The 23,241-nt window shown below is 25.9% G+C and overlaps 8 protein-coding genes across 13 annotated transcripts; 6 read left to right on the top strand and 2 right to left on the bottom strand.

Annotated features, from left to right (window-relative positions):
- Window positions 1-42: 42 nt before the first annotated feature.
- On the top strand, window positions 43-6,383 carry vret (vreteno). Of its 2 annotated transcripts, XM_085662907.1 has the most exons (16): window positions 43-554; window positions 625-679; window positions 813-1,084; window positions 1,206-1,388; window positions 1,494-1,614; window positions 1,697-1,863; window positions 2,010-3,230; window positions 3,324-3,537; window positions 3,650-3,811; window positions 3,881-3,995; window positions 4,095-4,282; window positions 4,356-4,590; window positions 4,664-4,830; window positions 4,904-5,144; window positions 5,282-5,424; window positions 6,241-6,383. In XM_085662907.1, exons 1-16 carry the CDS (start codon window positions 514-516, stop codon window positions 6,316-6,318), a joined length of 3,603 nt encoding a protein of 1,200 aa, XP_085519033.1. In that variant the 5' UTR covers window positions 43-513; the 3' UTR covers window positions 6,319-6,383. The 2 variants fall into 2 exon arrangements, with proteins under 2 accessions (XP_085519033.1, XP_035732083.1); XM_035876190.2 differs by lacking the exon at window positions 5,282-5,424 and having other exon boundaries at window positions 44-554; window positions 6,241-6,382.
- Window positions 6,275-7,643, top strand: LOC118446047 (oxysterol-binding protein-related protein 11). The gene is made up of 2 exons (XM_035876209.2): window positions 6,275-6,506; window positions 6,597-7,643. The coding sequence occupies exons 1-2, from the start codon at window positions 6,275-6,277 to the stop codon at window positions 6,947-6,949; spliced, it is 585 nt and encodes a 194-aa protein (XP_035732102.1). The 3' UTR covers window positions 6,950-7,643.
- A 155-nt stretch (window positions 7,644-7,798) lies between these two features.
- On the top strand, window positions 7,799-11,828 carry LOC118446039 (uncharacterized). Of its 2 annotated transcripts, XM_085662922.1 has the most exons (6): window positions 8,153-8,238; window positions 8,379-8,427; window positions 8,544-8,763; window positions 9,243-10,100; window positions 10,239-10,510; window positions 11,189-11,828. In XM_085662922.1, the coding sequence occupies exons 3-5, from the start codon at window positions 8,596-8,598 to the stop codon at window positions 10,476-10,478; spliced, it is 1,266 nt and encodes a 421-aa protein (XP_085519048.1). In that variant the 5' UTR covers window positions 8,153-8,238; window positions 8,379-8,427; window positions 8,544-8,595; the 3' UTR covers window positions 10,479-10,510; window positions 11,189-11,828. The 2 variants fall into 2 exon arrangements, with proteins under 2 accessions (XP_035732091.1, XP_085519048.1); XM_035876198.2 differs by lacking the exon at window positions 8,379-8,427 and having other exon boundaries at window positions 7,799-8,238.
- On the bottom strand, window positions 10,509-15,034 carry p53 (transcription factor p53). Of its 2 annotated transcripts, none has more exons than XM_085662937.1 (3): window positions 14,952-15,034; window positions 12,663-12,882; window positions 10,509-11,693 (listed from the first exon to the last, which is right to left on the bottom strand). In XM_085662937.1, coding segments are annotated over exons 1-3 (951 nt in total). In that variant the 5' UTR covers window positions 14,954-15,034; the 3' UTR covers window positions 10,509-10,964. The 2 variants fall into 2 exon arrangements, with proteins under 2 accessions (XP_085519063.1, XP_035732100.1); XM_035876207.2 differs by lacking the exon at window positions 14,952-15,034 and adding an exon at window positions 13,394-13,585 and having other exon boundaries at window positions 10,874-11,693.
- On the top strand, window positions 13,703-16,044 carry LOC118446044 (testis-specific serine/threonine-protein kinase 3). 2 transcript variants are annotated; one of them, XM_035876206.2, is made up of 7 exons: window positions 13,703-14,181; window positions 14,322-14,534; window positions 14,618-14,787; window positions 14,885-15,034; window positions 15,163-15,436; window positions 15,557-15,730; window positions 15,813-16,044. In XM_035876206.2, exons 2-7 carry the CDS (start codon window positions 14,376-14,378, stop codon window positions 16,020-16,022), a joined length of 1,137 nt encoding a protein of 378 aa, XP_035732099.1. In that variant the 5' UTR covers window positions 13,703-14,181; window positions 14,322-14,375; the 3' UTR covers window positions 16,023-16,044. The 2 variants fall into 2 exon arrangements, with proteins under 2 accessions (XP_035732099.1, XP_085519058.1); XM_085662932.1 differs by lacking the exon at window positions 15,557-15,730 and having other exon boundaries at window positions 13,704-14,534.
- A 136-nt stretch (window positions 16,045-16,180) lies between these two features.
- On the bottom strand, window positions 16,181-19,241 carry LOC118446051 (glycerol kinase 3). Of its 2 annotated transcripts, XM_035876211.2 has the most exons (10): window positions 18,921-19,241; window positions 18,419-18,677; window positions 18,140-18,357; window positions 17,827-18,039; window positions 17,632-17,742; window positions 17,204-17,460; window positions 16,886-17,091; window positions 16,655-16,792; window positions 16,495-16,572; window positions 16,181-16,397 (listed from the first exon to the last, which is right to left on the bottom strand). In XM_035876211.2, the coding sequence occupies exons 1-10, from the start codon at window positions 18,999-19,001 to the stop codon at window positions 16,300-16,302; spliced, it is 1,659 nt and encodes a 552-aa protein (XP_035732104.1). In that variant the 5' UTR covers window positions 19,002-19,241; the 3' UTR covers window positions 16,181-16,299. The 2 variants fall into 2 exon arrangements, with proteins under 2 accessions (XP_035732104.1, XP_035732105.1); XM_035876212.2 differs by lacking the exons at window positions 16,181-16,397; window positions 16,495-16,572 and having other exon boundaries at window positions 16,657-16,796.
- Window positions 19,242-19,570: 329 nt separating this feature from the next.
- Coq5 (ubiquinone biosynthesis protein COQ3, mitochondrial) lies at window positions 19,571-21,176 on the top strand. The gene is made up of 5 exons (XM_035876177.2): window positions 19,571-19,996; window positions 20,079-20,491; window positions 20,597-20,685; window positions 20,761-20,884; window positions 20,963-21,176. Exons 1-5 carry the CDS (start codon window positions 19,813-19,815, stop codon window positions 21,050-21,052), a joined length of 900 nt encoding a protein of 299 aa, XP_035732070.1. The 5' UTR covers window positions 19,571-19,812; the 3' UTR covers window positions 21,053-21,176.
- Window positions 21,177-21,403: 227 nt separating this feature from the next.
- Window positions 21,404-23,231, top strand: LOC118446028 (optic atrophy 3 protein homolog). The gene is made up of 4 exons (XM_035876178.2): window positions 21,404-21,522; window positions 21,620-21,718; window positions 21,891-22,080; window positions 22,166-23,231. The coding sequence occupies exons 3-4, from the start codon at window positions 21,939-21,941 to the stop codon at window positions 22,657-22,659; spliced, it is 636 nt and encodes a 211-aa protein (XP_035732071.1). The 5' UTR covers window positions 21,404-21,522; window positions 21,620-21,718; window positions 21,891-21,938; the 3' UTR covers window positions 22,660-23,231.
- The last annotated feature ends 10 nt before the right edge of the window (window positions 23,232-23,241 follow it).

Here is a 23,241-nt window from a genome sequence, read left to right as displayed (position 1 = left end):
ACGATATAAAGATAATAGATCATTATTAATAACTTTATACATATATATATACATATATTGCATTAACTATTAATTATTTATAGCTTATAATAAAATATATTTTCTTTTTTTACAATTAGTCAATAAAATATTTACATCATTATTGGTTAGCAAGTGACTTGTCAGGCAGTTTACATATATTCGCGCGATAAAAGTAGTTATAATCGATATGGACATATCGATTGTCATAAGTATCGTATTATCAAGTAATATTTCGATTATCGAAAGTACCCTAGACTTACCCATTTTATTTGAAGTTACCGGCCAGCATTGTTCTTCGCGCTCAGTACACATTATTTCTATGAATTCTTTTGTCTAGTTTTTACTAGTGTGAAACTTATAAGAATTTGTAATATTTAAGCACGTGCTTCGCCTGAAATATATTTTATAATTTTACTTAATAAAGAATTAAATTTTCTTTTTTAAAGAAACTATAATCTGTATAATCTGTGATTGCATTACAGAGTGAAAAGTATGGCTTATTTTCAATCAAATGAAAAAACAGAAACTTCCACGTAAGAAATATTATAACATAATATTATTATATATTAAGAATTATTTTATTTAACATTGTGAATTTTACAGCAAAGCAAAAGAGTATAGGCTCTATGTGGCTAATATACCTGTGGAACTAAACAAGGTTTTTTATTTTACTATATCTTTTTAATATTAATATTTTTTTATACTAAGAATGTTTTACTTTATATATAAATATATATATGTATATATATATGTATATATTTATATTTATACTTATAAATATTATTTTTAAGGGTGGCGTTTTGCAAATTTTTAAGCATTATGGAACAGTAAATGGACTTTTCTATCTTCCAAATACAACATGGGCTTTTGTTACGTATGGAACATATCGTGAAGCTGAATGTGCTATTAGAAATCTTCATGATAAACCGCCATTACGTCTACAAATATCATTTGGTAAAAAAATGGCAATGGAAGAAATAAACCAGGAGAAAATATATATTAAAGAATCTCCAGAAATTTATGAAGATATAACGCAAGATTATCAATATAATGAGAAAGCATAGTAAGTTTCTATAATAGTGATATTTTTTATATATTATAGGTATCATAAATATAATATATGAATATATATATATATATATATATATATATATATATATATATATAATTGTATTTATATATAGCATAGATATTGTAGAAAAAGGAAACCACAATAATGCACTTTATAAACGTAACTTTCTACCTAAAATATCTACTGATATGTATCATGCAAATGATGGTTTGTTATATCCAATACCTACTGATCATTATATATATGATCCATATGAGAATGCAGAGACTGATTATAAAAATACATTATGGGCAAGGTTGGTTTATGTTTCCTCTGATTAATGCTAAATGATTAAATTTGTCTAATATTATATATTTAGATATCTATTGAATATAAGATTATTTAAAATATTTTATTATAGAGGCAAAATAACAGTAACAAACGATGGAAAAAGACATGTTTCCTATGGACGTGGTTATACCGCATATGAAATACCTGACACTGAAATATTGATTAAAAAAAATTATGATAAACGTGTTAATGTAATAATAATTATTTTCTATTATCATTTAATATAATATCACAATTTTATTTAATGATAATATGTTTTTTCATTTATTATAGGGTTTGTATGAACATGGACAAGATGCTTTGAAACAAAAGTTAGGAACATGTGTATGTTGTAACAGAATAACGCCCGTGAGATGTGGTAAATGTTATGCCTTCTATTGTAGCAAAGAATGTCAAATAACAGATTGGCCACGTCATAAAATTGAATGTCAACAAATACCGTTAGTATAAAATATAAATAAATATAAAAATATTTTGTTTTATTTCAGTTATCTAAGTTATTAAGAAAATATATATATATTTTTTTTTTTTCACTTCAATCATATCAATCTTATCAATCTTATCAAAGTTCCTTTTTTTTTTACAGTACACTGATAGAGGATGTAAAATCTTTATCAACGTCAAGCAGCGAGGAACAAATTAGCGTGACGAACTTGGCACAAGCTCATAAAACATTACGTCGTCCAAAACAATCAATAGAAGTTTTGTTGAATAAAAATGTAGAAATCGGAAATAACAAATGTATAGAACTTAATAATACTGAATCTTCCGAGAAACAAAATGTTGAGAATAATTTTCAAGTTAAGAATATAAATAAAAATGATCAGATAGAACATAAAGAATATAAATTGGATACAACTGAAAAAGAAGTTGCAAATAAATGTACAAACAAAAATAATTTTGATGTTATGAAAATTGAGAAAGATATAGTATTTCAAAAAGACACATTTTTATCAAAAGCAAGATTCACACAAGTTAAAATCATAGGATTTTCAGGAAGAAGAGAATTTTGGGTACACAAAGTGGACCAAGATATGATCTTTCAAGGAATGATGCTTGATTTACAAAATATAGTTAAGGAGATGCCTAAAATAGATCCGATTATTGGTAATATATACGGTTACAAATTTGAAAATGTGTGGTATAGAATAAAGATAATATCTCTCAATCCCACTAAGATTTTTTACATTGATCATGGCATTACTGAAACCGTTGAAATAAATGATTTTCGTGAAATCAACGATTTAAAGACCATGATACCATTTACAAGAAAAATTCGTTTAAATAAAAATACAAAAAAAAAATATGAAAATTTAAAAATAAATCACGTAATATATGTAAAGGTTATTGCTTATGAAGAAAGTGTGATTATTGTAGATGTAAAAAATGAAAATGAAAATAGTAACAATCCAAATGGATCTTTCAAGTTCGAGTCACAATCAAATATTAAAAGTTATACAAAAGTAACTAAGGATAGTACTTCTAAGATTACTTCCAATCTTTCTTCAGACGAAGAAGGAAATAAAAACGAGGATAAAAGAAATAAATGTCTTTCTCCAAATACCAACAAAAACAAGAATAAAAACGAGGATAAAAAAAATAAAAATAAAACAGTACCACATACCTTACCAAACGTGATTGACCTTTTATCAGTAAATTTATCTGGATTTTTGAAAGTTAATGTAGTACTCCAAAACAAAACATATGGGATTACCCTTCGACCAAGCGATTTGAATTGTGATTTCAAACGAATTGTAACAGAATTACCTGAAAAATGTGCTTCTGTAAAATTAAATCATGAATACAAGTTAGTTTTCTAACTGAAAATATTGCTGATAAAAACTGTTTATACTTTATACATATACTTATCAGCATGCTTCTTTATTTTATAACTTTACAGACCAAATATTGGAGAGTTAATATGTGGTCAAGAAGAGAATGGTGAATGGTATAGAGGTTATGCAGTAACTCTCCATCCAATAAAACAATTTGCAATATTGGATAAGACAAAAGTAATACCTGTTAAGAAAATTGTACCGTATCCTGCCGAATTTCTTAATATATGCATATTTGGTGTTGTCTGTGAAATAACTACAGATAATTTTAAATTATCAGTAAGTATATATTCTATATATATAATGTAATGATATATTCTCATAAATCATATTATTGATTATATTAAAATATTTTACTGATTAATTTTTATATTTATTATATGAATTATAGACAAATAATCATTATGAATTTAAAGTAATAAATTGTAAAGATGAAGTTAGCATTGAAATTCAAATAGACGACAAAAATAAAGCAACAGGTATTTTAAGACGATGGGAGCCAAAACCTGAACAAAGTGGCATTCAGTTATCTGAATTGAAAAATGGATCTGAGGTTTGTAATTTCATAAAAAGAAAATCATTATATTATAGACAATATGTTAGAATAATTATTATCTTGTAGGTTTGCATTACTTTTTATCACAGTCATTATTTAATGTATGTTCGCTCTCTGGAAACAGAAGATTCAGAGAAATTTAATAAACTCATGCAAAGGCTTGCAAAATGTGCTCAATCTGGTATATTTTTAAAATATTAAAATTTTTAAAATAGATTTTTTTTTTTTTTTCTTGTTATACAGTTTACATTTTTATAATTTTAACATTTGTTTCCTCAAGCTGAACATCTCAAAGAGCCTCCGGTATTAGGGGAGATGATAATGGCACAATACATTGATTATAATTTTTATCGTGCAATTGTTACAAAAATACAGGGGGAAGAAGTAAATATTTCTTATATAGACTTTGGAAATACTGAAAAAATATTATGGAAGAAATCACGAATATTACCTGATGATTTGAAAATGGTAAAGACATAATTTTTCTTTATATATGCAATTGTTATAATAACTAATAAATATTTTTTTTGTTTTCGCATAGCATCAATCATGTGCCGCAAAAATTTATTTAAAAGATGTACCAACTGATATTGTTATGACCAAAGAAGTGACGGATTATCTTCTTGATTTAATAGGTAGAGAAGTACCTTTAAAATGTAATTTTGATGGTAAATCCTATAAAGATGGTGTATATTTAACTATGGCAAATGGAGAAAGTATTAATGATAAAATAAAAAAATTGCTTGTACCAAGTTGGGAAAAAGAAAATCATGAAGGTAATCAATCTCTCTTCTATATTATTAAACGCATACTTTTAGAAAAATCATATAAAAATATTCTATGTTGTAGATAATAGAGTTTATCTGATAAACGATATAAATATAGTTCCTTTGGGAGATGTTGGTCAAACCGTTAATGTTTTGGTCTTATCGACTATTAAAGAAGGCATTGACTATTTCATGTGCCCTTTGGATATTGAAGTGATAACACATGTTCACGAAATTTTGCCCTCATTGGTAAATCTTTAATTATATTTATTTCTAATTATATTTTTGATAATATTGTGTATTTATTGATATCACGTTGCAGATAAATAAATACTGTGAAAAAACGGATTATTATATTCCTCGAAAGAATGAGTTATGTTTAGGTTTGTACAATGATAATTGGTATCGCGCAGTATGTTTATCTCCAACGGGACCGACAGGTAAATCTATTGTATTTTATATCGATTATGGAAACTGCGAGGAAGTTCCACACAAAGATATTAGACCAATGATACAAGATTTTTTAATACCATCTGCTCTTGCTAGCATGTGCACCATTGTTAGTAAGTATTACATATATACGTGAAAATGTATTCGATACGAGTATACTTTTAATTAGAAAAAATGTTCACGTTTCAATATCATTTTTTTTTATTTTATTTTTTTTTTTTTTTTTTTATTTATTTATTTATTTATACAGATTTGGCTCCAAAAGAAGAAAATGGATCTTATTCTACTGAAGTGTTAAAAAGAATATCGGAATTAATTAATCCCAATGAAATTTGTCTAGCTAAAATCATTGATTTTGATAGCGAAGGAAATTATAGGATTGAACTTCCAGATGTTCGTGATAAATTAATTAAGGAAAACCTAATACCTCTCTCTTAAAAATATATCATTATTTTACGTTTATATTATTATTTACACATATAATGATTACATTTTAATATATGTGACAACATTTTGATTCCTTAATTAAAATATTTTTGATTTGGTTATCCAAGAAAAAAAAAAAAAAGAAAAGAAAAAAAAAAGCAAGAAGAATAATTCCATCTTGCTGATAAAATATCTTCCAGTCAAGATAGTGCAATATAAAAAATGTTTATAGTTATCTTTTAATTTTATTTGTCAAATATATTTAAGGAACTAAATCGTCTTTGATAGGCGAAAAATTAGCTTTTCTTTAAACTTCATTTAAAAAAAAAAAATCATTCAAATTTCAATTTCTTTTCATTTGAATCATTCTTATTCGTACTTTCATTTAAAGAAATATATATTTTTGAAAAGTAATTTTAAACAAAAAATTTGTGATATATATATATATATATATACATACATATGTATCTATAAAAAATAAAATTTTTTATTATTAATATATATTTCAAATTACATACATAAAAACATAATTAATAATATATACAATATATGTAGACGATCTAACGATAAATACGTTATCATTATGTCTATCGAAGATCATTAAAAATCTTGATGTTTTAGTTAGATAAAAATAGTATTGAAACAAAACACTAGAGGTCTCTAGTTGACTATTTTATCCTTATCTGGTACAAAGTACAGTTACAATTTAGTAATCCTAACCTTTCTTAATGTGTTATTTCAGATGACACTAGATCTTAATTGTGTATTGTTTCATTAAAATAGGAAAAAAAAAGGCTTCCGATACAGGACAAATACGATGAATGTTCAAATAAGGTACCCTTACGAGGGTTTATTACATAAATACACAAACGCGATGAAAGGATGGCAATATCGTTGGTTTATCCTTAGTCCTGAAACCGGTGAATTACATTATTTTCTTAGTGAATCCGAAAAAAATCAACGACCACGTTGTTCCATATATTTAGCCGGAGCAGTTATAGCACCTAGCGATGAAGACTCTAATACTTTTACTGTTAATTCTGCAACAGGTAAATCATTAATTGAAATTGTCTCTTTGAAGAATGTCAATATTGTCAAATATAATTTTAATCAATTTGATTGTTCTACAACTAATGTAGGAGATATGATCAAATTAAGAGCTACCGATGCTCGAGCTCGACAGGAATGGGTGGACAAATTGCGAGCAGTTACAGAAATGTATACAAGAGCAATAGCTAGTAGTCATCCTCCATTACCACCTAGAGAACATTCCACGAATACCAGTAGAAATCCTGTTGCCAAATTAGAAGTCCTCGATGCCTTTGCTAATTGCCAGGAGCAATTAAGAAAAGTGGAAAAACATAATGTTGCACTTGCACAATCAATTGAAAATTCGAATATGAACTTAGATCCAGATTTATTAGTTCTTAAAGCTATGGCTCATACAACGTTACATACGTTAAATCAATGCCTTAATATATTATACCAATGAAAGAATATTCTATGAGAGCATCTTTAGAAACTTGATACACAAATTTATTCAATATTTCTTTTGTTACATGAGAGTATTCAAGCATATCTAATTACATTTCATTTTGTTTCCATTTATATTTCCATTTTATACTATTTCATTTAATAAGTTTATCTACTTATCGATAGTGTAATCAAAGGAACAAGTTCTTCCGAACAAATAAAAGTCGATGCGGCTTCACGTTAAAAGTCATCCTTTTCACGTTAAATATCGTTTACATTGTTAAAAAAAAAAAAACGTTTCTAAATTTATTTCTTTCTTTTTATGAATTTAATAATAATACCTTTACATTCTTTGTGCTCTGTCCAAATATCGAAGCAATATAAAATAGATTTAAATACTTGATCTAACACCACAAGTATATACATTATGACGTATTATAAAGAGATAAAAAAAACTAAAAAAAAAAAAAATGTTACCTTCTGAATATATAAATAAACAGCTGGTTATACAGGCACATTTATGAAAACATAACCGAATTTTAAATAACTTAGAATTAATATTATGATTTAAAAAAAGAATAAATGATCCAGCGTAATGTGTATGGAACGCATTCGATCAAATTTAAACGATCTTCATGATAAAAGAAGGAACATATCGTTATAGAATGAAAAAGGATTAAAAAAAAAAAAAAAAGAAAAAAAGACGACAAAAATAGATCCCATGATCATACGAATATTTGAGTAGAAAAATATCCATATGGATCATCGAATGCAATCGTAGAATGTTAGAATCAATGTCAAGGACAAGGAATTAGGTGAAGGTAAACCAGCGAGAGTAAAACTCTCATCTCACTCGGAACTTTATTATAGTAATCTCCAACATAGTATAAAAGAAACATCGATAATATTGATTGCAAAGAAACTAAAATCTTTTTCCCACGAAATCGAATTGATTATAAGAAAAAGATAAAGAAGCAATCATTATAATTAACTTTTCATAAGTAAAATGATGATATATCCTGCCATGGTAAAGTAAAATTTGGGAAGCCATGCGTGAAAATTGTAAAAATTAAAAATGTCTCATACGTACGATACGGAATTACTCGCTGAAGCAGCTGGTGTGAAAATTGTTAAGACGTCCGCTACATCGACCAATAAAATCATCTTACAATTTGACGATACAAGCGAATTATCTACGAGGAACGATAAATCTTCATGTGGATTTCATTTGACTAAATCGAAATGGGATCCGTATCCTTGGGTAGGATCCGTCGAACATGAAAGTATTGCCGATCGAGCAGGATTAAGGTATATTTTTAAAAAGGTTCACAATCACTCAAGCATACTATTTTTATTTAATACAAATTAATAAAAATAATATTACTTTAATAGAAAAGGTTTTTTTTTTTCACACAATCTAATATGTACATCAAATGATTTCTATATAGGATCTATATGATTTAATTGATCATCGTAATAAATTATAAAAATCTGATCGTATGTATCATTATCCGTAATTATATTATTATAGAATGAAATGATCGATAAGCGATCTATGACCTGCTTATCCTTAATTAACTTTTAACAAAATAATATACCGTATCTTTTCATAGACCAGGCGATTGTTTACTCGACGTCGACGGTACAAATGTATTGGGTTTAAAAATGAAGGATGTTGGAGCTTTGATAAATAATAGAGAAAATAGAAAAAACGTGAACCTTCGTATTTGGAGATACGAATCGAATTCTTTAGAAGACGAAGAAACTGGTATAGCTTTGAGAGGACCACTTCCGGAAGTAGCTACGAAACTTGCTAACGCGTTATCAGGAACGGTTGGTTTTATAATTTTATCATTTTATATTTTATATTTTATATTTTATATTTTATATTTTATATTTTATATTTATCGTTTAATTGATATTAATCATATATATTCGATGTTATTAATTAATTTATTAATATATGTATATGTTCATATACAATAGATCCATACAAATAAATCAGTGATTGTAAAAAATGGTCTAAGTAAGAAATTTCACATAGGCATTGTTTTTCACACGCTATTCTTAATATTTTTAAATTACCTTAAAGATTTAGTTTTCTTAGGAATAAATATGTTTACTTTTTTATTTTTTCATTACAAAAAAATCATATTTAAATAAATCAAAAGCCGAAGATCAAAATACCTCAAAAAAAAAGTAAATATACAACTTAGACCACTTTCATTATCATCGGGTTTAAAAAAAATCTTCATTGCCAATTTATATTTTGTATTTGAATTTTTTCTATTATTTATTTTTATATATTTTAGATACGGTGTTTAGAATGTCCAGTTTGTTTAGAGAACGCAATACCACCAGTTTCACAATGCGTACACGGTCATATACTTTGTGTCGATTGTAGACCAAAAGCATCAAGATGTCCTGTTTGTAGAGTACGACTTGGTCAAGGTCGTTGTCTCATTGCCGAGAAAATTCAAAAAGTAATTCGTGATATTTTTCGTACGAATCATGAAATTGAAAACGATAATAAAACGACAAACAGGAATTTAATAGAACGTTTATTCGGTAATCGTTACAAGCCGAACTTAACGAAAACAAATCCGAAGAATATCAATGTCCTTCCAAAGTCACGACGATCGTTATTAAATAAATTGTTTCTTGGTGGTTTAGAAAAGGCTGCTTCTACAGAAAATCTAACAACAGTTTCAAAAGAACATTGTGAAGGAATATCAATATTTAGATCTAAGAAAGCCTATTGTGATATTAATTTAGAGAAACTGAATTTAAACGATCGACCAAAATCAGCAAGTACCGGTGAACTTTCAATAGAAAAATTAAATCGTCAAATGGATATCAATCATTATAAATCTAATCTAGAATCTATTAATATAACTCGATCGATGACACTAAACGTACCATTGAATGAATCAACTTGGAATGGATCGACTGATTCAATTTATAATATGTATTTAAGTTGTCCATTTTTTAAAAAGAATAAATGTGAAAAAATTCTAACGTTGAACACATTATTCGAACATTTACACATAAATCACAATGGTTCGTTAATACATTATAATGGTGGAAGAATTAAACTACCTATTCCACTTCCTTTTGAAACAGACACCATTTATTTATTACATTATGCAGACGATATTTATTTATTTCAGGTACGTTATTATAAATTTTGATGATAGAGTATTTCTTTATGTTATTTGTATTATAAATATGTATATATTTATTATATATATATATATATATATATATATATATATATATATATATATATATATAATAAAAATGTGTAGATAGATAACGATTCATTATGGATGACGAGTGTGTTGGGAAAAAATAAAGGTTTCGAATGGATTTTATATGGATGGGGAAATAATGGAACGGAAATAAGATGTCGTAGATTTATAGCGAACCTTGAACATCCTATGATACTTTCATCTGAAAATGTTGCGCTATTACCAAAAATCCTTGGAATACATACGATCGACATCCATATTAGTGATTTTGAAACAATAAACAAATCGGAAAGATGATATAAAAATGAATGGGAATAAATTTAAAAAAGGTAACAATATTTTATTATTGATTAATAATAAGTTTCGTTTACATGCATATTTTCATGTATATAAAAGTATGAAGAGAGGAGGAAAAACGTTAAAAATATCGTATCAATATTTATATCTATCATTTTAACAAATATTTTAGATTAAAAAAAATGAAAGACATTAGGTGTATTGATTAAGTATATATAGATTTTTATCTAAATGGAATATTAAATGTTGTTACTTAGAAATTCTTACATAAAAATTTTATTACAAGACGTTTAGAATATCTTATGATCGTAACAATGATTAAAATTATAACAATTTATTCATGGTTCTTTTTTTTTCCTTTTTCTTTTCTTTCTTTTTTTTACTATTTTCTTTTTTCTTTTTTTTTTTTTTCTTTTTTTTTCCTTTTTCGTTAAAATCTGTGGAATGTTCAATTAATAATAACAAATGTATATTCTAATTAAAAAGTTAAGGCATTTTATGTAATATGTCATCCATGTAAGGTTTAAAAAATTCGAATTGTCCTGTTCGCGATGCTTGACCGGCCATAACATCATACGCATATTTCATAACCGCTAAATAATTTTCTTTGCCAACAATATTTAATTGAACATTATAAACATGCGTATCGTATGACGGTAACATAACTTTTTTATTTTGAGAAGCTGAAAGTTTTCTTTTTTTTGAATTAGGTAAAGTATTCATAACTTCAGCTTCCTCTTTTTCTTTATCTCTCTTTGGACAACTACAGACTCTAACCAATAATCGACGGCGCCCAATAACCTTGTACATATGATCTTCTAACGTAAATACAAGCTCTGTAGGTCTACGATTCATGCCTGACGTACAACTATTTTTACAAAAGAATTTAAAATACATTTGTACATATTGCGAACCGACTTGTGGCGTACGCAACGGTGTAACTATAGATAAATGTTCGTTATTTTCTTCGTACATACTTAATGGATCTGTACAACGAACAACGTGCTTAATTATCCTGGGATCTATGTCTTGATTGCTACGATTTGATTGTGCCATATGATTATGGCATCTTTGTACTGGATCATTTCTGTATTGATCCAAACTAAATACCATGGATGTGCGCAAATATAAGCCATCCAAAGGTGGATCCCATTTGAATCGTAAAGGCAGTGTTTGTTCCATATTGATAAATACTTTTTGAAGATTTTGAGAGTACTGTACAAAAAAAGAAAAAAAGGAAAAAAACCATGTATAAGTACAGATTTTAAAATATTTGACGCAATTATCATATTCAGATGTGTTATGTATTTTTTACATTCTAGAAATTATACTGCCTTTAAATTATAATAATTGCATTTGTTTATCCTATCTTTGCTATACACATCTTTTACATAAACAATATCTTATGCCCACAAAAGCTTAAAACAGACACATATGCTCTATAATTCTATAGCTTCCAAACAAAATATCTTACTTTTGTCTTCTTCTCAGTGCTTTGTAAGTTTTGTAATTGTATATCGAAGATACTGTCTGTGCAATAGTCAGACTATTCCATTTGAGCATTATGTAAGCTGCAATAAAGACTTGAAAAAAAAATCATCATTATTCAACACCGGGAAGAGGCAGAATTAATCTGCAATGAGGAATATATTATATTAATAAAAAAAAAAAATGAGAATATTCAAACGGCAAAAAATTGGATTAAAAGGAAACATAAAATTTTCAGTCAAATTTTATAATGGCAAATATATTAGATCTGCAATGGCGCAAGAGCACAAGTACTCAAATTTATTTCTTTTGATAAACTGTAGAATGAATTCTATTGCAAACCAATAAAAAATGATGATTGTGTACTAAACTAAAACTAGGAAAAAAGAGAATATTATAAGAATATTATCAGAATGAAATTGAAATTTTTGGAATAATCAAACTTTTGTGTGCTATTATAGAACAAAATTTCTATTAAATAATCAATAATGAAATAAATCAATGGGCAAAAAAAAAAAATATCAATAATTTCTAATTATATTGGCAATATAAATTCAAACAAAATATTTTAAGAGTCCTAAAAATAATGTTGACATAACACGTACATTATTAACATTTTTAATATATTATATTATATATAATAAATAAATAAATAATTAAAAAAAAAAAAAAGAATAATTAAATGAAAACACTCACCACCCAATGTTTTGGTGCATTCTGATTTGGTAAAAGTAGTTGAAAATTCAGATGTCCAGGAAATTCTTCCTTTGTAGGGATGGCTTCAGGTCTTGGATAAAACTGTTCTTGATCTTGCTCTTCTAATGGATTTTCTTGATTTGAATAATTGCGTACATTATATTTTTCTTCTGGCATATCTTCCATTATTTCTTTTGTTAATAAAGGTAGATTGTTATCCCTGTATAAAAGAAAACATACAAACATATATATTATATATTTATGGACATTTTAAAAATTTAATACAAAAATAACAATTAAAAGATACAAACTTAAAAGATAAACTATTATTTGTGCCAATGTTTCATTCTTCTATTTTTCTTTTCTTTTTTTCTTTTCTTTTTTTTTTTTTTTATCATATGTCATATAGAGATATTATTAGTAAATAATATTTATATATTTACATATTATAAAAATATAAAAAATGATATATTACGTGTATATATTTGTATATACATATTAAACCATATACAAAATGGAAGACAAAGAGTACTAGAATATCAAAAAATTGTATCATACATAAACTATACCTGTTATTGTTGCTGTTCGTAAAAAAAATAATATATTTTAAATATATAATTTTATATTAAATATAAAAAATACTTTCACACATTAATATTAAATATTTTATGAAACATTGTTTACTTCGGCACACGCGTGTATCAAGTGATTCTATTATACAAATTTCTTACATGATTTCCTTGCGCAATTGATCATATACATCATCTTCGAATAGAACTGATTCTTGCCAATCAGAAAATTCATTGGAATTTGACATTTTAATAAAAAATTACACCGTCGCACTCTTTTCAAGCCGGTCAACGTCAAAATTAAACTATACTCCGAACTAGAAAGACGCCATATGTAATCATACGAAAAACCTTTGTCTCTGGGATACCCAACAATAAGAGATCGTTTCCGATATATCAGAAAAATGATTGGTACGATTTAAGAAATCTACCTATTCAATAAGTATCCATTCTGACACACTTACACGTGATTGGTGTAACCAATTTAAATGTCACCAATCAACTAATTGTAAATTCGCGCTGCAACGTAGTAGGCGTGGTTAAGTAACTTTAGCGCCAAAATCGACAAATCTAAAATGCCGTAGAAGAATAAGTTTAATATTAGATCGATGCTGATTGGTTATAATTTAGTTTTTCAATGATCAAAACTGCAACGTCATAACCAATAAACAGGTTCTTGTAACTCATCATACTATTGCTATTTGGGAATGAAATTTGAAAAATAATTCAAATTGACTTTGAATTAAAAATGAAATTAATTTGTAATTTTATGAATGATATCAATATTTCTTTTAAATAATTATTGTAAAACAATTTAAAGTGAACGTGACACAAATTAATTTTATATTTTGATGATATTGCTGAACGAAAAAAAAATGTCTATTGCTTCGTGCCAATTGCGGCAAAATGTTTTTAACTTTGAATATGGATTTACATCAATATTATGATTGGTTTGTTAAAAAATTAAAATTTAATTAACGATATTAAAATATACAAGATGACGTCTGCCAAGATATAATATTTTGCTATTTATTACTATACATCAAATTTATTAATTTTTGTAAGACCCAAGAAAAATGTTACATTACAGAATCATTACAAACATTATGATGATCTTACAATTGTATTTGAATTAAAGTATAAAATGACGTCAGTGCCGCCAGTAAAGACCAAAGCGACGAACGAAGTACAAAATTTGGATGAAAAGTATGGAGAAAAGTCAGATAAAAAATTAACAGTACTTGAAACACATGGTTATGCTATTGGAAACGTAATCGGCGTGGGTTCTTATGCGACAGTCAAAGTATGTGATTCAATTTATATATACAAATTTTTTAAACATTATATATATATATATATATATATATATAATAAATTTTTACGCAGGTTGCAATATCAGAACGACACAATGGTCAAGTAGCGATAAAAATAATTTCGAAGTTCCAAGCACCAAGTGATTATTTAAAAAAATTCTTACCTCGTGAAATTGAGGTTGTTAAGGGATTAAAACATCCAAATTTAATTCGCTTTTTACAAGCTATCGAAACGACACATCGGTTAGTAAAAAATTTGATTTTACACGTTTAAGAATATATCAATTTGCATAATTATTAATGAACAAATCCTTGTAACAATGTATTGTATACAAAAAAGGGTATATATAATTATGGAGTATGCACAGAATGGTAGCTTACTTGACATTATAAGACGCGATACTTACATCGACGAAGGTCGCAGTCGTAGATGGTTTCGTCAACTTCTTGATGCCGTTGATTATTGTCATGAAAAGGGTGTAGTTCATAGGTAGATATTTTACATCCAATAAGCATATATATATATATATATACATATATATATATATATAAAATTATACATATATATATGTATGTATATATATATCTATATATATATATATGTATGTATTTGTTTAGGGATATAAAGTGTGAGAATTTATTAATGGATAATAATTTGAATATTAAATTATCTGATTTTGGTTTTGCACGTGGTCATATGAAACCAAAAAATGGAACATTACCTCTTAGCGAAACTTTTTGCGGTAGTTACGCATATGCATCACCAGAAATATTGAAGGGTATACCTTATCGACCACAATTATCAGATATATGGTCTATGGGCGTAGTACTTTTTGCCATGGTTTATGGACGACTTCCTTTTGACGATACAAAATATACTCTCCTTTTAAAGGTATTCAAATATATTAACAATGATCAAAAGGAAATTAATTATGTATCAAAAGATTACATCGGCTCTAATAGATATTACTTTTAATTTTTCATATTTCCATGAGTTTTTATTTGAAATTAGCAAGTACAAAACAAGATTACATTTCCTAAAGAACCAGATGTATCTGAAGCTTGTCAATCCCTCATTAGTCGTATACTTGTAGCACAACGCCATCGTTTACTTATTAATAACATTAGAAAAGACATATGGTTAACTATGGCCAGTGTAGCTATGCAAACATCTGCTATAAATGAAGTAATACTTTTTTTTTCTTAGAAAAAAATGTTTAATATATAAATAATATAAATAATATATAACAATTAAGATATATTTATAGAATGATTCATCAATGGCAATTAAACGAACAAAGTCTAAAGAAAATCATATAGAACTTATGAAAACTAAGAACGATAAAGATTTACTTAAAATCAAAGATGCGAAAAATACCAAGAATATTAATACTAATACTTCTAAATATGATGTCAATATTCAATTGCAAAATGCTTTAATGAATGATTGTTATAATCAAGGACAAAATCGAAACTAGTATTTTGTATAATAAAGTTATTTTTACATACTGAAAAAATAGAAATTATTGATCATATGATAGAATGTTAAAATAACATCGTAATTTTTTTTTTTTTTTTTTTTTATTCATTTTTAGTTAGTATCTACAATAATACTACTTTTACATATATCATTGACAATATTACTTATACTCAGCGCTCTTTTATGTCTATATTTATTTTAAAAATTCACAAAAATGCATCACCTTTTAACACAAACAAATTAAAAGTCTCCGTTTATAATATTTTATTTCTAAATTACATGAAAGATCGATATTTTGCTAGCACAAGTAAAATCATTGTACCAATTATAAATACACCAGGTGCTGTTACTTTATGCATGTATTTAACATCATCTGTAAATTGATATTTGTATATATATATATATCTATATTATTTGTTACTTATAATACAATAGAAATATATATAATATAAACATCTTTTATTTTTTACCATCTATATCAGTAATTGTATTCCATCCTAAACTTCTTTTAATACCTTCTTTCCATTGTGAATATAAGATATTACTTTCTACAAAATGAATACATTTTATTTACCTATAAATTATGACATTATATATAATATTACAATAAAATATATATGTATTAATTACCATCTTCAGTTATAGTAGGTAAGAAGATGTCACTAGGTATAATTAATTCTGATTTTATATTCCATTTACGTATACCTTCTGCACTACCTGCAGCAATTGCAGCTCCAAGTGCAGTTGTTTCAGACATTAGTGGCCTAACTTTCTTGTAAAAAGGTTTATTTTATTATACATTCCTATTATATAAAGTAATTATTTTTAATATAATAGTAATTACATATAATAATTACTTACTCACTGGAATCCCAACAATATCAGCTTGCATTTGCATCAATAAATTATTATTAATCATGGCACCATCTACTAATAACTTGGACAATGTTACTCCTGCATCGTTTTTCATGGTTTCTAAAATATCTCTTATTTGAAAACATATAGATTGCAAAGTTGCTTTTACGATATGAGCACTTGTTGATCTTTCTGTGACTCCACATATAACACTAAAAATTATAGTGCTTTATTTAATATTTTTATTCATTTGATATAAATTTTTGTATAAATGTAGAAATATTTTCTAATCATTTCTAAGACTGAGTAATACTTTTTATTTACCTTCTAGCATCTTTTTTCCAATATGGCGCATATAAACCTGAAAATGCAGGGACAAAAGTGACGTGACTATCGGTAGAAACGCTTTCTGCTACAGTTTCACTTTCTTTTGCATTTGATAACATTCCAAGATTATCTTTTAACCATTTAATAACAGCTCCAGCAAATGCTATAGAACCTTCAAGAGCGTACACTGGTGTTGCATTTGGACCAAATTGATATGCAACTGTGGTTAGTAAACCATGAGTTGAATCTACAACCTGTTATATGTAAACAATATAAAAAAAAATATTAATTAAAAAAAAAAATTTGCGTACATCCTACTTAGTTTTATTATATATATAACATATAACATTAATTAATTACAGTAAATTTTATATTAAAAAAAAAAGTAATTTAGTAATTTAATTAATAATAGAAATACATCTTACAGTAGTGCCTGTATTGTACAAAAGAAAGCACCCAGTACCGTATGTACTTTTAGCTTGTCCTTGTTGAAAACATGATTGACCTACAAGTGCTGATTGCTGATCTCCTAAACACTGAAATATAAAATAAATTTTATAAATGCATCTAACTTTTTTTACGTAAAAAAACATGTTATTAAATAAAAATATATTACATACTCCAGATATTGGTACACCATGAAGAATATCATCCTGAATATACCCATAAATTTCTGACGAACTTCGAATTTGTGGCAGAATACTTGATGGTATTTGAAAAAATGATAGTAGTTTCGGATCCCATTGTAAAGTTCTAATATTCATGAGCATAGTTCTTGAAGCATTTGTAACATCTGTAGTGTGAACACCACCATTTACTCCTCCAGTTAAATTCTATGTTTATATCAGAGATAGTATTATGTTGGGTAGAGGTTTGCTATCATTGTACTTTAAGGTCCATCATTATCATCTGTAGAAAAAACAATAGACTAACCCAAATAAGCCAGGTATCTATTGTCCCAAACATACATTGTTCATTGGCTAATGCTTCTTTAACTTCTGGTACATTTTCCAGTAACCATTTTATTTTTAAAGCACTAAAATAATGATTGATAGGTAAACCACATAGAGACTTCAGACAATTTTTATTTTGGTTCCTTATTCCTTTTAATATGTCATCTACCATAGGAGTAGTTCTCATATCCATCCATACTGGAAATTATTCATAAGAAAATTAATTGAATTATAACAAACACATTAAACAAATTATTACCGATTGCGTTATACAATGGTTTTCCTGTAACAGAATCCCATACAACTGTTGTTTCTCTTTGATTTGCCACCCCAATAGCAACTATATCAGTTGGATCTATAGTCAATTGCTGTAAATTAAATACAGTTTGACGAAGACATTCTCTAACTGCATTTAATATTTGTATGGGATCTTGTTCAACCCATCCTTCCTTTGGATAAAAATGAGTGATTGAAATTTGATGATAAGTTAATACTTCGGCTGTCTCCGCAGCAAATACCTACAAGTAGAAAAAATTTAAAATGATACTAAAATGACTGATTTATTGTTATATTTATAATAAATTTTATATATTCAAGAAAAAAGAAAAAACGACCCATTAATAAATATATTATATAAATATATAAATTAATAAATATATAAATATATAAATATATAAACATATATATAAATATATAAATATATAAATATATAAATATAATAAATATATTAAAGATAAGAGAAAAAGAAATATATATTATACCAAAAATCTAGCACTACTCGTGCCTTCGTCAATTGCACCGATGAGAGGTCCATATCTACTCATGGAATCATTTTTATTCATTTGCCTGAATTATTCGAAAAACTTTTACTACGATTATTGTTTATTCAATATCATCCGATATTTGAATAGGAATCATTGATCATAAACGAAACGAATGTAATCGCTTATAAAACGAATGAATTTGTTTACAAAAATATAGTATAAAAAATTGATAAACAATAAATATCCCAATATACTATTCTCATAGTAAATACATTTATATCTTTGACTATGAATCTATGAACCGGCAATAACTACTTTCAGCGCCCTCTAGAGTTAAAAATTAATCATAAGTTATTCATAGATCTTACACATTATAAGATATACTCTACTTATTATTTTTATTTATCTTTATGTATATACATACATATATACATATACATATATATATATATATATATATATAATATGATTAAATTTTAATATTTAAAATTAATATACAATTAATTATTCAGTAATTTATTATTCATTAATATTCTTCAAAAGTTTAACGATAAGATATTCGTCACATTTTAACACTTAAATTTGAACATTGGATTACAATTAGTTCTCAAATATTGCGGCGCTGTAGTTGTCAAAAACAAGTTTTGTTTTTTATACTTTCTGATTATACATTTGTAATTTTTACAAATTAACAGATTATACTGACTCTACCAACTTAAAAAATTATTAATGATGATTTATGTCATCAATAAATTCTTAATATTTATAAACATTTAAACATGTATCTATTATTAATTTTTTGATATTATTAGAACTTTACAAATATAATTATTATTAATTTGAGAATTGTAAAGTTTTATCTTTTGTATTGCACTTGTATAATTCAAATATGTTGACTCAAAAGTATCTTTATTTTAATACGAGAATACATCAAATATTATATAAACAATTAAAAAATTTCTATTTTCATAAATACAATTATTCTAAAGCAAATGATGTAAATGTAGAAGATGGCGAAAGAATGACAGATTTTGGTTTTAAAAAAGTCAAAGAAAGTGAGAAAGCTAAAGAAGGTTAATATTATTATAGATTAATATAATATTTTTAATCTTAAATTAAAGTTATATGTATTATATTATATTCTTATTTTTCTAGTTCATACAGTGTTTGAAAATATTGCAAACAATTATGACAAGATGAACGATATAATGAGTTTAGGTATTCATCGGCTTTGGAAAGATATATTCATTCAAGAATTAGCACCTACTCATGGAACTCGTCTCTTAGATTGTGCGGGTGGTACAGGAGACATATCCTTTAGATATATAAATTTTTTAAAAAATACTAAAAATATTAATAATGTAGAAAGCTATGTAACAGTAAGTGACATAAATGAACATATGTTAGATGTTGGTAAAATAAGAGCAGAAAAATTAGGATATACAGTAGAAAATAACTTTAACATTGAATGGAAGAAAGAAGATGCTGAAAATCTTAGCTTTCCTGATGAATCATTTACAGTATATACAATAGCATTTGGTATAAGAAATGTTACTCACATTGATAAGGTAATATCATTGTTATTGTGAAATTTTATTTAAAAAAATATAAGTTCATTTATATTAATATATTTTAATAAATACTTAATATAAATTTATTGATTTCAATTATAGGTGCTATCAGAAGCATACAGAGTACTCAAACCTGGAGGTAGATTTCTATGTTTAGAATTTACTCATCTTGAAAATGATTTTTTACAATGGTAAATATAACACCTATCAAATATAATAGATTAATTTGAATAAATTAAATGAATTTTAAAATATATATTTTTCAGGCTTTATGAACGATACTCTTTTCAAGTAATACCAGTGATAGGTACATTAGTCACTGGAAAATGGGAGCCTTATCAATATCTTGCAGAAAGTATAAAAAAGTTTCCAAAGCAAGAAGAATTTAAAGTAATTATAACTTCTTTAATCATTTTCTAATGTATTATGGTAATTCAATTTTATTACAATATTATGAATTGTTTACAGCACATGATAGATATGAGTGGTTTCAGAAATACTAGTTATAAAAATTTATCTTGTGGCATAGTAGCTATACATTCAGGATTTAAAATCTAAAGATAATAATATTGTTATAAAAGTAGGAATGTAAATAAATGTAAAAGAGAAATCTACATATTTATTATGTTAACATTATATAAAAATTATTTTGTATATGTTGTGTAACTTTTGTTTTTATTTCACTATAAAAAATAAAAGACGTAAGTAAGAATAGTTTTAATAAACGGATGTATTTTAATAGTTTGATTGTTGCTCACGTTGCTGTATCCATAACTTTTTTTTTTTAATTATTATTAGAAACAATTTGAAAATAGCGCCAATTATTATGATATCTAGTTGTATCAGTTGTCCAATTGAAGCATTTTCATTGGCGAATCAGAAATACATCGTATATTCGTTATGGATAGTTCACAAGTTTAGGCAAAATATTCGTAGTGAAGTATAATCGATTGATTCGCGAATAAACTAGATATCATTTATTTTAGTTTTAGAGTAAAAGTCTGACATGAAATATTAAAAATGGCTAGGTAATAGTTTATTAACGTATATGTGTTAATCACAGAAATATTTGAAAATGATTATTAATACAATAATTAATTTATTAATTTATTATTAATTTTATAGCATTCCTTTTTATGTAACATTAATAGCGATTTGTATAATACCCTTTATGAAGCTATAATATAGCTGTCTACTGTACTTCCAAATAATTTTGGAAATGAGGTAATAATCCTTTACAAAGATAATTAAATATATTATTTTTGATATGATAATTTTTATTAGATGTGCTTTTATTTTTTGATGATTGATGCACTAATAAAAATTATATGTTTAATATTTAATATTTAATATTATAGTTTAAATAATATCACTTATTTGATTTATATAATTACAGAATATAAGAGAAAAGATTTATGTGCTTTATTAAAATCTACAACGAACAATGGTAGTAGGCGTATTTCCTGTTCTTAAATTAGGTGTATTATTTATTAAACAAATAAGTAAGCCTTTGGCTAAGTTAATAGTTAATCAAGCTAAAAATCATCCTATATTCCGTAGATACATTATTATTCCACCTGCTCAATGTAAGTATTAACAATGTAACATATAATATAAGATAAAAATGATAAATTTTATTAAAATCAATTATTATAATATTTTTTGATACAGTGTATCATTGGGCAGAAGTAAAAGGTAAAATGTATATGATGAATCTTGGAAAACCAACAAAAGTAGCAAAATTAAATGAAGCTATGGCAATAGAATTAGGAGCTAGTTTAATGGGAGAAGTTATTATTTTTAGTCTCGCTGGTGCATGTGTAATGTTAGAATATAATCGTCAAGTAACTAAAGAAGCAAAAAAAGAAGAAGCACGTTCTGCACAGATACAACAATTTATAGATGATATTAACTCATTACAACAAAATAGTATACAATTAAAAAGTGAAGTTCTGTCTTTACGAAATACCGTGGTACAATTAACAAAAGGTACAAAGTATGAACTAGCTGAACAATCGATATTGACAGAGATTGATAAAAAGATTGATCAATCACAAAGTACAAATACAGAAATAATCGCAGAAACAAATGATACAGAAAACAAACAATCACTGATCCAACGTGCTATAATATATTATGAGAATAATTTTAAGACAGATAGATAGAATTAGATAATTAAAATTATTTATTTTTATTTGAAATATGTGATAACTCAGAGATATTTTCCAATGTGATTACCAAAAGAAATTTTTTATGTTTCGGTCAATAATAATTTTTTTTCCATACAATATTATAACTTATGTATATTATGTATATTTTGTATATATCAGAAGTTCTTTCAGATATGTAAAATTGTATTTTAAAATAACAGGTTGTCTCCAATAAAGCCCTCGAATATTATTTATTTGTTATCAGGGCATTTTATTCTAGATACCCTATAAATTTGTAACTTTACATTGCTTTCTTACTTCTGGAATATAGAACATATACAATATAAAATTTATGTTTGATGTCAGTTTTATTTTTTTAAATTATTATACTTCATTTTTCAAAGGCAAATAATGTAGAAAACTAAAATTAAAGCAAACTGAGGTAATCGATTAGTAAGACATGCTTATTGTTGCCACTACCTTACAATTTTACATGTAACTCTAGTCTTTTGATTAATACTGACATAATTTGTAATTACTATAAAAATCAATAAAAATTTTAACAAATGAAGGTATGTATTTAGTTTGTATATACAT

The sequence above is a fragment of the Vespa mandarinia genome, chromosome 1 (genome assembly GCF_050613455.1).
Source record: "Vespa mandarinia isolate Hongniang chromosome 1, ASM5061345v1, whole genome shotgun sequence".
In the NCBI taxonomy this organism is placed as follows: Eukaryota; Metazoa; Arthropoda; class Insecta; order Hymenoptera; family Vespidae; genus Vespa; species Vespa mandarinia.
This window is presented reverse-complemented; position numbering and strand designations above follow the sequence as displayed.

Coding starts and splice junctions, on each gene's coding strand:
- vret (XM_085662907.1), top strand. CDS start 514: ATGGCTTATTTTCAATCAAATGAAAAAACAGAAACTTCCAC. Junction 3,996..4,094: donor TGCAAAATGTGCTCAATCTG/GTATATTTTTAA, acceptor TGTTTCCTCAAG/CTGAACATCTCAAAGAGCCT. Junction 4,283..4,355: donor TACCTGATGATTTGAAAATG/GTAAAGACATAA, acceptor GTTTTCGCATAG/CATCAATCATGTGCCGCAAA.
- LOC118446047 (XM_035876209.2), top strand. CDS start 6,275: ATGAATGTTCAAATAAGGTACCCTTACGAGGGTTTATTACATAAATAC. Junction 6,507..6,596: donor TACTGTTAATTCTGCAACAG/GTAAATCATTAA, acceptor CAACTAATGTAG/GAGATATGATCAAATTAAGA.
- LOC118446039 (XM_035876198.2), top strand. CDS start 8,006: ATGTCTCATACGTACGATACGGAATTACTCGCTGAAGCAGCTGGTGTG. Junction 8,764..9,242: donor CTAACGCGTTATCAGGAACG/GTTGGTTTTATA, acceptor TATATATTTTAG/ATACGGTGTTTAGAATGTCC. Junction 10,101..10,238: donor ACGATATTTATTTATTTCAG/GTACGTTATTAT, acceptor AAAAATGTGTAG/ATAGATAACGATTCATTATG.
- p53 (XM_035876207.2), bottom strand. CDS start 13,479: ATGTCAAATTCCAATGAATTTTCTGATTGGCAAGAATCAGTTCTATTC. Junction 12,883..13,393: donor CAATTGCGCAAGGAAATCAT/GTAAGAAATTTG, acceptor TCTTTTATACAG/GGATAACAATCTACCTTTAT. Junction 11,694..12,662: donor ATGCACCAAAACATTGGGTG/GTGAGTGTTTTC, acceptor TTTTTTGTACAG/TACTCTCAAAATCTTCAAAA.
- LOC118446044 (XM_035876206.2), top strand. CDS start 14,376: ATGACGTCAGTGCCGCCAGTAAAGACCAAAGCGACGAACGAAGTACAA. Junction 14,788..14,884: donor GCTATCGAAACGACACATCG/GTTAGTAAAAAA, acceptor TATACAAAAAAG/GGTATATATAATTATGGAGT. Junction 15,437..15,556: donor AATATACTCTCCTTTTAAAG/GTATTCAAATAT, acceptor ATTTGAAATTAG/CAAGTACAAAACAAGATTAC.
- LOC118446051 (XM_035876211.2), bottom strand. CDS start 19,001: ATGAATAAAAATGATTCCATGAGTAGATATGGACCTCTCATCGGTGCA. Junction 17,092..17,203: donor TGGAAAAAAGATGCTAGAAG/GTAAATAAAAAG, acceptor TATAATTTTTAG/TGTTATATGTGGAGTCACAG. Junction 16,793..16,885: donor TATTGTTGGGATTCCAGTGA/GTAAGTAATTAT, acceptor TTTACAAGAAAG/TTAGGCCACTAATGTCTGAA.
- Coq5 (XM_035876177.2), top strand. CDS start 19,813: ATGTTGACTCAAAAGTATCTTTATTTTAATACGAGAATACATCAAATA. Junction 19,997..20,078: donor AAGTGAGAAAGCTAAAGAAG/GTTAATATTATT, acceptor TTATTTTTCTAG/TTCATACAGTGTTTGAAAAT. Junction 20,686..20,760: donor GAAAATGATTTTTTACAATG/GTAAATATAACA, acceptor TATATTTTTCAG/GCTTTATGAACGATACTCTT.
- LOC118446028 (XM_035876178.2), top strand. CDS start 21,939: ATGGTAGTAGGCGTATTTCCTGTTCTTAAATTAGGTGTATTATTTATT. Junction 22,081..22,165: donor TATTATTCCACCTGCTCAAT/GTAAGTATTAAC, acceptor TTTTTGATACAG/TGTATCATTGGGCAGAAGTA.